This window comes from Etheostoma cragini, chromosome 7 (assembly GCF_013103735.1).
Source record: "Etheostoma cragini isolate CJK2018 chromosome 7, CSU_Ecrag_1.0, whole genome shotgun sequence".
Taxonomy (NCBI): Eukaryota; Metazoa; Chordata; class Actinopteri; order Perciformes; family Percidae; genus Etheostoma; species Etheostoma cragini.
The window spans coordinates 8241863-8255046 of NC_048413.1; the positions used below are offsets into that span (position 1 = coordinate 8241863).

General features: G+C 40.2%; 1 protein-coding gene across 2 annotated transcripts in view; it reads right to left on the bottom strand.

Annotated features, from left to right (window-relative positions):
• LOC117947900 (metabotropic glutamate receptor 4-like) overlaps positions 1-13184 on the bottom strand; it is a 183845-nt gene that overhangs the window by 3819 nt on the left and 166842 nt on the right. Inside the window, exons 8-11 of one of the 2 annotated variants that reach the window (XM_034877261.1) lie at positions 12184-12320; positions 9531-10466; positions 2086-2332; positions 1034-1079 (exon numbers count right to left, since the gene is read on the bottom strand). In XM_034877261.1, the coding sequence (XP_034733152.1) occupies positions 1042-1079; positions 2086-2332; positions 9531-10466; positions 12184-12320 (1358 nt within the window). In that variant the 3' untranslated portion in view covers positions 1034-1041. The remainder of the gene's footprint in view (positions 1-1033; positions 1080-2085; positions 2333-9530; positions 10467-12183; positions 12321-13184) is intronic. The other variant, XM_034877260.1, reaches the window with a different exon arrangement.

Here is a 13184-nt window from a genome sequence, read left to right on the forward strand (position 1 = left end):
TCATTTCTGATCTCCACAAACCAATGGGTGACGTCACTCATGCTCTGTCCATTTATATTAACGGTCTATGGTTAAAATGGAATTTTATATCTCCTGTAAATAAAATACATGAGACAGATGACCGGAGGGCAGACCACAGTAAGAGCAACATGCCCAACATGTTGGTGAAACATGACTGTCATACACTACAGCACCTGTGTGCATGTGTGCAGTCATGCTCCTATGCACACACCGGTCTGTGTGCAGGTGTCAAGAGTGAAAATGTGCGTCTTTATTTCAATAAATCTGTCATCAGTGAGCATGCTCGGTGTGGTGGTAATCACACTACCAATCTGCCAATCTGCCCACAGCAGCCTTGGCTGATTGAATATGTCAGAGGGTATGAATACAATCAGAAGACAGCTGAAAGCCAGAGCCAGGGAAAAAGTGCTATAAAGGAGAGACATCTAATGGTAAATGTTTCTGTATATTTATCAGTGCCACGTTTGGGTGTATGAATGGGGACGGCGTTCTCGCCATTTCATCCAAAGCATCTCTTCCAAGAGAAGCATTGATAAATGAACCTTATTTGAATATTTATGTGCTGCAAGGCCAAGATAAAGAATAGATGGTCCAGAAAGAATTGGAGCTGGCAGACCCATCTGTCTTTTCCTGCTCACTATTATTGTTGTTGTCATCGTCGTCCCATTACCACAAATTCCTCCTTTTGTCAACAGGGAAACAAATTACAGGGGACACATAGCTATCGCTTGTCTTCTGCACTCAGGCAGAGTGGTGTCATCTTCCCACATTAACAGGCTCCATGCTTATTGGCCGTTTCACATCACCACAAACTAATATCTACCCAAGTTAAAAGGTGGATTTGTGAGGGCGTGATTTCTGCCTTGTATCATTCAGGGTGATGTATTTTAGCCAGGGGCAAACGGGATGCTTTGTGCATAATATAGGCAGGCACGGGTGTCGTGGTAAACATTAGCAGAAAAAGCGTGGTCACAGATAATAAAAGGGTAATGTCATTTTCTAATAAGTTTACCTGAGAGTCTAAAGTCCCTCACAAGGCTCCCCTCCCTCAACACAGTCTGACACATAAGCACAAAGAGCAGTTGTTAGATTCACAGTTCAAACCAGAGCAAGAGAATCAGCACCTATAAATGGGCTCAATAATAGGATGCGACATAGCAAGTCCATTCTGAGGTTAAGAAAAACTAAATGATGCAAGTGTGGGCGCAGATTTTTTTTAGTCCTAATACACATCATTCTGCACTGTTCAGCCTGTCAGAGTATACAATCAGGACTTTCAGTAATCAGAACATTTGGGGTTGCTTGATTGGATTTAAGCATGCCCCCCACACAAGCACAGCCTACTCATACCCTTAATCTTGGTGATTGATATATCCTTTTTTCTCCCCAACACTGAGCTACCCGTTTCCCGAGGCCTTCAAAATCACAATAGTGTGTGGGCACCCTGTCACACCTGATTCACAAATCCAGTGTGGTCAGAGTTGGTGAAAATGGAACAATGTGTTCTGTTTCATGTATTCAGAATGCAGGAAACAGACAGTTTTTTTTTGTATTTCAATATAGAATTTGTGGAACATACAAGATCTGTCTTAATCTAAGAAGAGTTGTGTTTATTACATAGATAAGCTGCAGGCTATAAGAATTAGTTCAACCTTCCATTATGGGGATTCGGGAAAATCCCAAAGCTGTGCTAGCTAGACGCTCTTAGTTGAAGTCACTCCTTTCAGTTGTAATTATTTCCACAGTTCTGTTTGTCATTTGCAATTGCTCATGTTCCAAAAAAAACTATGATATAACATCACTTTAGTTGGCACTGAAATGGCATCCTAATTTCTAGCATGCTCATGTAAGGCTTAATTTCCTGAACTGCTGAAGTGCAAAAAATAACACTGCCATCAATTATGTTCACATAACAGAAATTTGTTATTTTCAAGCAGACATGTGTATTTAAGTGGTATCATTTTACAGAGAAGCAGCTGCCTAAATTTCAACTCCTGGTTGAGTTCCACTGGAACACATTTCATTCTTTCTTTTCTCTATTGATCCATTAGGCGTGGTACCAACCTTGCGTTTCAAGACTTTCACAGAGTTCAGACTTGGCCTCTCCATTGGGCCTCAAGCCACCTTTGGGGTTGAACTTGTTGGACATGGTGGCTGCAGTGACCACAGCCTTCAGGCTGCGCTTGCGCTTGGGTACATTCTGCTCTGGATGAAAGAGCACCACGTAGACCTTAGGCATGTAGAGCATTCCCAGAGAGACCGATGCACTGAGGCTTACGGAGATGGTCAGGGTTGTGGTCTGGATATACATCTGTATAATGGAAGAGACAGCGGAGACACAAGCAGACAGAATAATTTGTTGAGGCTACACTGACTGATGGACAGTGATGTTCTCATTATAAAATCTCTGGATGAACTGAGCGCACTTACTGTAGAGCCTGCTAAGTTTGAATAAGTCTAGGAAATTGAATTTATATATGTCATTCCAATAGCCAATTTTACAATAAATCTGCAAGAAGAAGAATGGTTTCTGGGGCACGTCATGACTTAGAATGTATTGCTTTCAAAAGACTGAGGCTTTTAAAGTCTTGCATAAAGGACATATGCTGCCTTACTAAAGTCAGTGATTGGAGAGTAGCTCGACTCATTCAAAAATAATAGAAATTTTGATTTGATTGGAAAATATGTCCACTTAAAAACAGTAAGTCAACTGTAACACCTGAACAATGTTTCAGTTATGTTAGTGTGTAAAAGCTTAGCAAGCAGGCACAGATGTTTGAAGTAGTAGTCAAAAGTAAAGACTTAACAATTCAAATGATTAGGTTAAAGTAATGGAGAAATGGCTAAAACAAATAGCTGAAAGGAACATGAATGGATAAGTGGTGTAAACATTCAGCTTCACTCCAAATTGTAATAGTAGTCTGGTAGGCTACTATTAGTATGATTGCTGACCAAACCAACCTCAACATTGACACATCAATTGTATGAAAAAAACAATTAGCAATATCCACTTTTATAAAATGTATACAAGTGTTTGGAACATACATTGGGAATCAGTGACTGGGTATGTGAGTTCTGACAAGGCTGCGGGGATACCTCCCACCGAAAAGATTGGGAACCACTGACTTATGTAATATATGGATAGTAGAGGGTAATATTTTCATGTAAATCAAAGCTTCATATGTAGAAGAACCTAATATTGCACAGCAAACAGTGACACATAATAAGACATGGTGATGCATACAGTACCCTTTGTTCATATTCTTTTATATTCTGGTGTGCTGGGTTCATAACTTTTGAGCTCTGCTTTCCTTGCTGCGTTTTTTTATTCATGATACACGACTAATAGAAGTGAAGATGGTAGTATATTAGAGCTGTAACGATGCACCAAACCCATGATTTGGTTTGTATCACGGCATTTTTGACCCACGAATTGATACAAACTTCTATTCTTTCTTTTTCACAAATTGTTTAATTATTTTTTATAGATTTAAGGAACAAACAATACAGTGAGCTGGAAAACGTGTCCTGCAGGACCCAAAAAATAATGTAAAAGAAGATAAAAACAAATACAGAGGAAAGACGGGAGGGAGGGAGACAAAACACACGCAGAACCAGAAATACACAGACACACACACAGACGGACACACACACACACAAACACACACACACACACACACACAAGACAAGGGACCAAACGCCTGCGAAAGTTCAGCAATGTTCTGCCATGTGTCCAGAGTCTTTCCCAGCGCTCCATGCATGTGCGCAATGGAGCGTTCTATATATATAACATCCAAATAGGAAAGGATCCACATGGACAATAGTTACACTCAGTAAACGTACAACTTTTTTTTTTTTTCCTACGACGGCATTGATTTGTCATTGAATACACAAAGATTTTACTTGATCTTGATTGATTTCAACATGGATCAGTCTAACACCAAAGATTCTTTTGTACCTTAAAATAATGTTTCCAAAATTGTTTCAGTGGTTCATTAACTTCTTTGAATCATGGACACTTAAAGAAATGGACCAACAGATCCCGTTGCTCTGGGCAGAGACCAGTGAAGGATATTAGAAGCACTTTTCCCGTGATGGCTGAGCGTTACTGCGCAGCCTCCAACTGAGCTTGACGACGTAGATGAGACGTGGGCAACCTGTCTCACAGCTGTAAGTCTTCTGGTAGCTGTGCCCGGAAATATCTCAATCATTCCGAATATTGACGGAATGACGGGAAAGTGTAAGTACTGTATATGTAAGGAGATAACATAGGCACAGGCTAATTAATGCTAACTAAAATGCTAGTTGACATTAGTAATTAAACCTAAACAGCTCATGTAATTCCAAACTGTCAGCAAGCTTCTCCTGACAATACGATGATTTATCAACTATGCGACAGTAAGTCGCGTGGTTATAACACAATCGTTAGCTTAATTTTACAAAAACGTCTGCTACCGAGCCATAACGCGAGTTACAAGGTAATGGAGCCTTATATACATTGTCGTGTTTCTTAAGAAATGAACAATGGACAACATAATTTTTTAAACGCTTCAAATTTAAAGTTATTTGCTGTCAAAGTGGCGCCAAAATGAATGACAGACAATGGAATGTTTACGGTTGGGTGGGTGCTTTATAGCATTATAATGGCGCCATAGGAGCTACATTTCGTGGACGCCCACTTATCCCCTTGGTTTGAATGAGACATAGGAATAATGATAATAACAGTAATGGACAGTTCCCCTTCCAACCTGTAGGGGGGCCAAAGAGGAAAAGTGCTTTTGTGCCTACTGTAAAGATGCTGGTTGACAAGTAGCCTACTGTAAAGATGCTGGTTGACAAGTAGCAAATACTTGGTCTATAACGTTAGCTCATTCTTGGTGGGTAACAAGGGATTAAGACTTCATTCAACACACTCAGTTATTTTTAGTATGATTGGTTTGACCACGGTTAACAACTCTGGGCTAACCCACAAATTCATCAGTAACCTTACCGGATAGATAGTCGATGAATCTAATGGTAATTTAGCCAACTAGCACGCCCCAGTCTGTTTGCCTCACTCTCCCAGCGCTGCAAGGCTTCAGTCTGAATGACAGCTGACAACAGCCCCAGCCTGGGGACACGCATCCGCAGTCAGCCCTCAGCCAATTAGCAGCCAGCCCGGTCAGCACCTAACTCCGGTGCTAAGAAGGCTAACGACAGTTTACTGAATCGTCGGTAAACAGACCCAGGCACCCAAGTCAGAACAGCGGCCATTCGTAATGTTACAGCTTCAATAGTGTTACCGGTGTGTATATCTGTTTTTACCCTGAGGATTTAGACAACAGTGTAAGGATTGTGTGCCTTCTGAAGCCAGTGACAGATGCAGCTCACAGCTGGGTTGCCAATAGATAGCCCCAGGCAACAGCTATGGAACGGAGAGAAGCATCCTACAGCATATTAAAAGTGCCTGCAAGTGATTGTTTTCCTTCTATGATAATCATCCCAGGGCTCAGACACAGTCACTCTCTGATTTGTGTATGTAGGGAATGTGGTGAGTCAGCACACAGGCTGTAAATATATAATAGGTAGATCTTATTTGATATTGATACATGCACATGAAATGTGAGGGGAAATAGGATTTCTACAGTTTAAAAGTGTATTTCTCTTTATAAGAATAATCAAAGCAATGAATTGGAATTACTCCATCTTTTCACAGTACTTTGATGTAAAAACCATCAATTAGAAAACAGAACAGCTGCCTTTGCTTCTTGGAGTACAATGCTGAGGCCTTCTGAAGTTGATAAACAAAAAGCGAAAAAGAGTACAGTAGAAACAGCTGGCAGACATCCTTCAAAGAGATTTGCCTGAGGTTTTGTCTGACATTATATTCGCAAACTTCACAAATGACTTCTTTCATCTTTTGGCATGGTAATAGCCCACAGGGCCCGAACCACCAGCACGTCAACAGTTATGAAGTATGCTTTCCAACATGGTGTCATTTCATATGTTGTTTTTATGTCTGCTTGCACAACATTTATCTTCACGTTTCAAGATGTACAGATTTCTTTTTTTTCTGGTGGTCGAACCGTTATCGTTATCATATTATAGGTTTACAAGCCCTGTGAGCTAGCTTAGCTGGTGGACGGCTTTCTACCATCACAACGCTGATGTCTGAATGTGGAAATGGTGAAATTGACAAATGAGTGAGCACCAAATTTGTTCTTCAGACGAGTGTTAATCGGCAGAAGAATGTACATTTGAACAAACCGCGTGATCAGAACTACCTCAAATGAAAGTAACCATCTTTGGGGTAAAATGAGTTTGATGAGTACTTTGATTTTTTTTCATTTGGCCCATGCCAGCCAGCCACCAGTTTTGGCTTCACCTTTGAGGAGCTGTCAAGACACCCATCTGCATTTACAGTCATTGATATGTGTTGTTGTTATATACTATGTCATACAGTGACAATGATGTTGATGGAGTTTAAAAAAAACTAACAATAGGGAAGCCTTTCACAAATTAAGTTCCATAAGGCCATGTAAAATAAGAAAATAAAGATGTCGGTGCAGAATGGAAGTGATAGGGCATTGTATTCCAACATACTGCAATGTGAGCAGTACTTGGTGAAGGAGGGGGAGTTTTGTAATCTCCTGAGGAGATTACATGTGGCCTGTGGTGAGTTCGAAACAATATTGCTACCCCTCTGGAGTACAGAGTGGAGTCACTGTGTAAGGGGAGCCAAGACCCTTGTCCACTGCTATTGGCCCTAGTGACATAAATTTTCTCTGACACGCCAATATGATTGCCAATCTGCTCCATCGGTACAGCAAGAGAACAGGGCTGGGCACAAGAGCCTCAGAAGGCTCAGCTATTATGGAGTTTCTTCAAAGCAGTATTGCTCCTTTATGTCATTGGGCATCACATCCCTTGCCAAGGCAGCTGCCAGAGCAGTCTACATATATGCAAAGCATGCAGACAGAAACCCACTTCCACAGCTCCTCCAAGCCCTTGTACATAATAGATTGCCTATAGTTTCTTTAGCAAAACATGTCACAAAGGAAAACGGAAAAACGCAGGTGTAAATAATGAAATGAATGATGGCTGAGTTTGATTTATAGTGGCTGCTTCAGAGTCCTGGTATTGTGCATGCTGGCTTACTGACATAGGGCACTGGGATACGTGACTAGAAGAAAGCCATCATTTATGCCATTAGTAACACCTGTGCTGTTCTTACCGAGGAAAGTCAAAAGTTCAGCTATGAAAAAGGTTATTTCTAATTTGGTTTGGTTACATATACATTTAATGTTTCTTTGGAATGGTAACACCATTTAAAGGGACCAGATCATTGTAGGCCGTAAAATATCATGCTTTCAATAAATTTGCTACTGAATGAGTATGATAATAAAGTAAATACATGTCATGGGTAGTCACAATAGACAAGAATTCATATTTAATGGTGTGTTCATAAGACATTATACAATGAATAAACGGGATACAATCCATCTGGGGAAATAAAAGGAAATTGTTTCACTGAAAACTGGAAAATAAAAAAGGTTTGCGGGATGATGTTTAATCCTGATAGGCTGTCATTTTTAATACTTAATGGTTTGTGGTGTTTTTCATGGTGTAAATTAAAATCATCATTAATTCTTTTTGATAACAACATAACAATTTTTCGATTTGTGTGAGCGGCGATTGGATTGTTGGCCCAAAAATGATTTCTACTCTTAGTTCCTCCATCTGCTCTTCAGTTGGCTGCCTGTTTCCTCACTGGCTGTGTTTACATATCTCCTCATAACCTTAAATAGAGTTGTCCAGATAGCATGATCAACTAGATGATAGAATATTCCTTTCTACCTATGATGTTATGTTAACACATTTCACAGTTCACCAGCAACACAGTACAACAGGCAGCTGTGCAAACATGACTCTGTGTTTTGCTCTCCCATTTCTGTCTTCATGAGGACTTATTTGTTCCTGTGTTACTTGGCAGGCTGATACTGAAAGCAAGAAAAAAGTGCAAATTATATTTCTCAAATGTTGTCAATTGGCTGCCATAGTACAGTTAGCGATTTGAAAGAATAACATTGTACTGTATTTGAGCAACTGAAAAATGTTCTTCATATACAGATTTATGTTAAACTGAGGAGAAAAAGAGAGCCCTAAGAACTTCCCCACAGCATTCATTTGGTGTTTAGGAATTTGCCTTTACAATTACTGCGCTAGAACCAAATGTCCATGTACACTTATGCATTACGATGCCTTTTAACAGATGCTCATTTATGCTGTTGGCAATCAAAAGGTATGCATTACTCTGCCTTTCAACAAACACTATGTTACCCTGTTGGCTATCACAGTGCTGCTATTTTAGTTCATTATGTAGTGCCATACCATAACATTCACATACTGATGTTGCTATTGCTATCCGTGTTTGACTTTCCTCTCTGCTTTTCAGTGGACATCCATGTTGAGCAACCTTAAAATTAGTACTTGTAAGATGTAATTTGTGATAACCTTTCAACTGACAAGAAACACAAACAGCCACAGTAAATGAGTGCTACTTCATATACCCACGTTATCTTTTGCTGTGTGCCTGAATATGCAGTGATTATCTACATGGTATTTCCACACAGTGAATCTGAATCAAACACACACACACACACGCACACGTAGTACACAGAAACCCAATTAAAGAAAACATATCCAACCAACTGGATGTGAATGAATTATCCTCACAAGACACCCCTAAAAGCCTTGTAATCCCCACAGTGGAGCACAAAGCTCATCACCTCCTGATGAACAGTCTCAGAATCCACAAACACAAGAGGCTGATGCTATTCAACAAACATGATTTGAGTGGCCATTTTCTTGGTACAATGAGGGGAAAAAGGAAATACAAAAGAATTCCAAATGGAAAACTGAACGCAAACACGCACAAGTGAATTTAACTTACTTGCTGCCATTTAGGGCCGGGTACCAAACTTGGACACTTCCATAGTATTGAGTATCAAAAAAAGGCTTGTCATGTTATACTACTACTTAAATAGGTAGTTAAGAAAATAATCTCATCAGCGACAGAAAGCCAGTAAGCATGCAGCATGCTTGTACCAAGATTTAATAATGCTTGTGATTGGCTTATTAGTCTTATTTTACAAGTAGAGGCAAAACACTACATAATGCATGCACAGATGTGTGTGTGTGTGTGTGAGACCTGTTGTATTTTGAGAGGGATGATTACAGAGTGCAGCACACAGGTGTAAAGGAGCTGGAAAAAATATTGTGTAATTTTGTAATTACATTTTGTTGTATGCATTTTATAAAAATTGGTAACAAAAAATATATATAAAAATAATGTGTAATTCAAGAACCGGTATCAAATTCACGGTATGGGAATTGAGCATTTTTCAACGATGCCAGACTGACTTTTTAAAGTACAATTGATGAAAGTTTAGCTGACATTGGTGCACAAATTGGGGCAGTACTTGGTTAGTTATTTTATGCTTTTACAACATTTGAAATGGAACATTTACCTTTTCTGCCGATTGTGAGGTCCCAAAGAAGATGGGAATGAAGGCAAGCCATACGATGCAGGTGGTGTACATGGTGAAGCCGATGGGCTTGGCCTCGTTGAATGTCTCCGGAACGCCTCTTGTCTTGATTGCGTAAACTGTGCACGTGACCATCAAGAGCATGCTGTAACCCAGCAGACAGATGAGAGAGAGGTCTGATATATCACATTTCAGAACACCACGGGCCATTTTAGGATTGGCTGTGCGCTGATCCTCATAGTCGATGATGGCTTGTGATGGGTCAACACCAAACCAGATGCACACTCCCAGCAGCTGCACTGATATCAGGCTGAATGTGATGACCAACTGGGAGGCTGGAGAGATGAATCGAGGGGCACTGACCGACATCTTGCCCTGCTCAAAAATCCTGTAGATCCGATTTGTCTTGGTCAGCAGCGCTGCATAGCTTATACTCATTCCCAGGCCCAGGAAAATCCTTCGCAGGGAGCATATAACCACATCAGGAGTGGAGATCATAAGGAATGTTGTAGCATAGCAGAGAAAGATACCTGTCAGAAGTACATAGCTTAGTTCTCGACCCGATGCCTTAACAATGGGTGTGTCATTGTAGCGTATAAACGTGGCGACCACAAACACAGTAGCCATGATGCCCAGGACAGCGATGAGGACAGGGATGACTGCCCAAGGGGAGCTCCACTCAAGCTTAACAATGGGAATGGCATCGCAGCCAGTGTGGTTCGCATTCGGCCGCAAGTCAAAGCGGCACATCTTGCAGGTGTAAGTGTCTGCCTGATACTGGTAACCATCACAATTCTCACAGTGCCAACAACATGGAATTCCCTTCACGGTCTTCTTGCGCTGCCCAGGACGACAGGGTTGGCTGCATATAGAGGACGGGACTTCTTGTGATTCACCGGGCCACTGCATCTCATTAGTCTAGAGGGAAATTGATAAGAAAGTAGGGGGATATGGCAGAAATTACCAGCTTATTCCACCTCAACATGCTAAAACTATTTTCCTTATATACCCACTCCCCTGAAACCCAAACAAGGTGAATGACTACCATGCAATCACACAAGTTCACACAAGTTCCTAATCAGGTTTAAAGAGTACCTGTAAGTTTCAGTATAGCAAAAAGAGGAGATGTTGTTACACTAGCTACTTAATAAAAAGTGTTGTACATAATGCATGAGGACACAATTCAATTAACACTTGGCAGATCAATTTACACATAAGTGCATGATCGATTGTTAACTGTAAATGGGATATTCACCACATGGAGGCTGCAGTCTTTTTATCAAGACATCATTGTGTAAACTCATTAAATTAGAACTCAACAGGATACTGTTCATCTTTTCCAAGGAATGTTGCACTTACTGGAGGAAAGATAAGTAAACAGTGTCTGCATTATGCTGCAGTCTCAACAATGCAGTATCTGCAGTATGCGGTATGCAGTATACGGAAAGGTATTTAAAAAAAAAAATGTTATCCTAACACAGTTTGCTTAAAATGCCTCATTAATGTTAGGGTGTTTAAAGGGATAGGGAACATTCAATAATTTAAATAAACATCTGGATGATTGGTTTTGGATTTAATAACAACTTCATGTGGAGTTATTTTCCTTGGAGCTCTCTGCACGTGATGCTGATAAGTTGATCAGTGTGCAGTAGTAACTCAGGACCTCGATGTCTGCAATGATCTCATGCCATACCTACAGTATGTGCGTCAGGAACATAAGAATGCCTGGGGGCTTATTTATAAATGATGCATAACAACAAAATTATTCATACAATTGTTCCTCTCAAAATTTTCCATTTAGAACAAGCCCATTTTGAACACATGCGAAACTACAGCTTCTGTGCTCTATGCATGTGTGTATATCATTATAGAGGGAACTGGTGCATTAGTGTATCATGCAATGATTGCAAATATCAACAGGATTAATGCAAAAACATGTCTTTTTACTCTATTGGAGACCTACTTACAGTATATGGGCATAATTGTGAGAAAAGTTGTGGCAATACTGTACAACACTTTTTTATTGAACTAAGTCATTTGTTAGCCTCTATGTAAAACCTTTTTAAAGCAACCAGGAAGAGGATGCTTAATTATTAATATAATTATTCTGTCGACTGTGGCCCTATAAAACCCAGCCTAAGCAAGATGCATTCGGCATAATCTTTGACAACAGTGACAACTACTACAGTAAATAAAGACGTACCAGTGTTAGAGTTGCTGTAATGTAATGTCACATATAATGGTTACGAGTCTGCTTTGGCACTCTTAGAGGAGAATAAACTCCTAAGTGTATATTTTACGATTGTTTTGGCTTTTGTCTGAATTGATGAAGAGTTATTGCTCTATTATTCAATACCTTTCTACAGCACAGGCCATTCATTGAACATTTGTCTTTACAGTTGAAGTGTTTTTTTGTACTTTCTTGTAGGTTTGGGACAGTTACCGTGACGCCTTCCGCGTGTCTGAGCCCGTCAAGGTTTTCTGAACAAAACTTATCATCAAAAGATGCAGCTAATTCACCTTTTGCGAGTCCAAACTTGGCATATCTGATGAACATTCTGGCACTCTTAATATGACAAAAGTCAAGCATACAATCTTTCAGACATATTTTAGGTCATATTTAAAATATCCATACGTCTAAGTGGAGCTGATCTGTCCAGTGGCCAATGATCTTGTATTCTGTGGTGTTATTTATGATCTGGTATTGGTAGATTTCATAGCGACCAGGAGCATCTCCATTCACGTTGAAGACCACCGGGGTGCCAGCAATTCCTGAGGATGGAAAACAAAAAAAGCAATTGTTGTTTTAAAGGGCAGAGTGTAACGTAAAGTGCAGTACAAACTCAAACAGGTCCCATAATGCTCTGAGATTAAATGAGGCTGCAAGGGGACTTCAAGCTAATGCTGTGATAGTGTTAATGATGGGAGCAAAATAGATGTTGACAGCCATGTTGTCCTGGCCCTTTGAGGATGGCCAGGGCTGCTGTCTGTTCATGTTCCCATATCATTTCACACTCCTTCATTCTGCTCATTGCCCCATTGCTTGTTATCCTCAAGGTCCCCACTCGGAGTGCTAACGAATGACAGCACTGATTTTGATTACCACATTGAGGTCTCTCTCTCATCCCTCTGCTTTCTTTTTCTGAGCCAACCTACAAACCCCTCTATAGCTTTGTAACTTGTTATACAATTGTGGTGTGAGGGAACAAGGATTCACAGATTTAGTGATGAGAGCCAAGTACAGTGTGTCTCTGAGGAAAGCACCAATAATAGCATCCCCATCTCTGTTATTTGCTCCTACCATATTTGCTTTTACTCCCTTAATGCAATCCTCTCATACCCTGTAACATGTTGAAGTGGATGTTGAAAAGTGAGTAAAGAATGCCCTTTTGTTAACTTGCAGCTGAAATGTGTTTAAGATTACCCACATTCAATATTTGGATGTTGTGTGCACTATATTCTAGAGCTACATCACAGGGATAATACCGCAGTTTCCTGCAACAGAAGAGGATATGCATCATCTCCAGTCACCATACTCAGTGTTTTCCTGCATTTGGAAGAGAGTTGTTTATGTTCCAAGTAAGGACTACACTCTACTTTGTCATAAGAATAAAATGAATTATTTATTTGACTGTG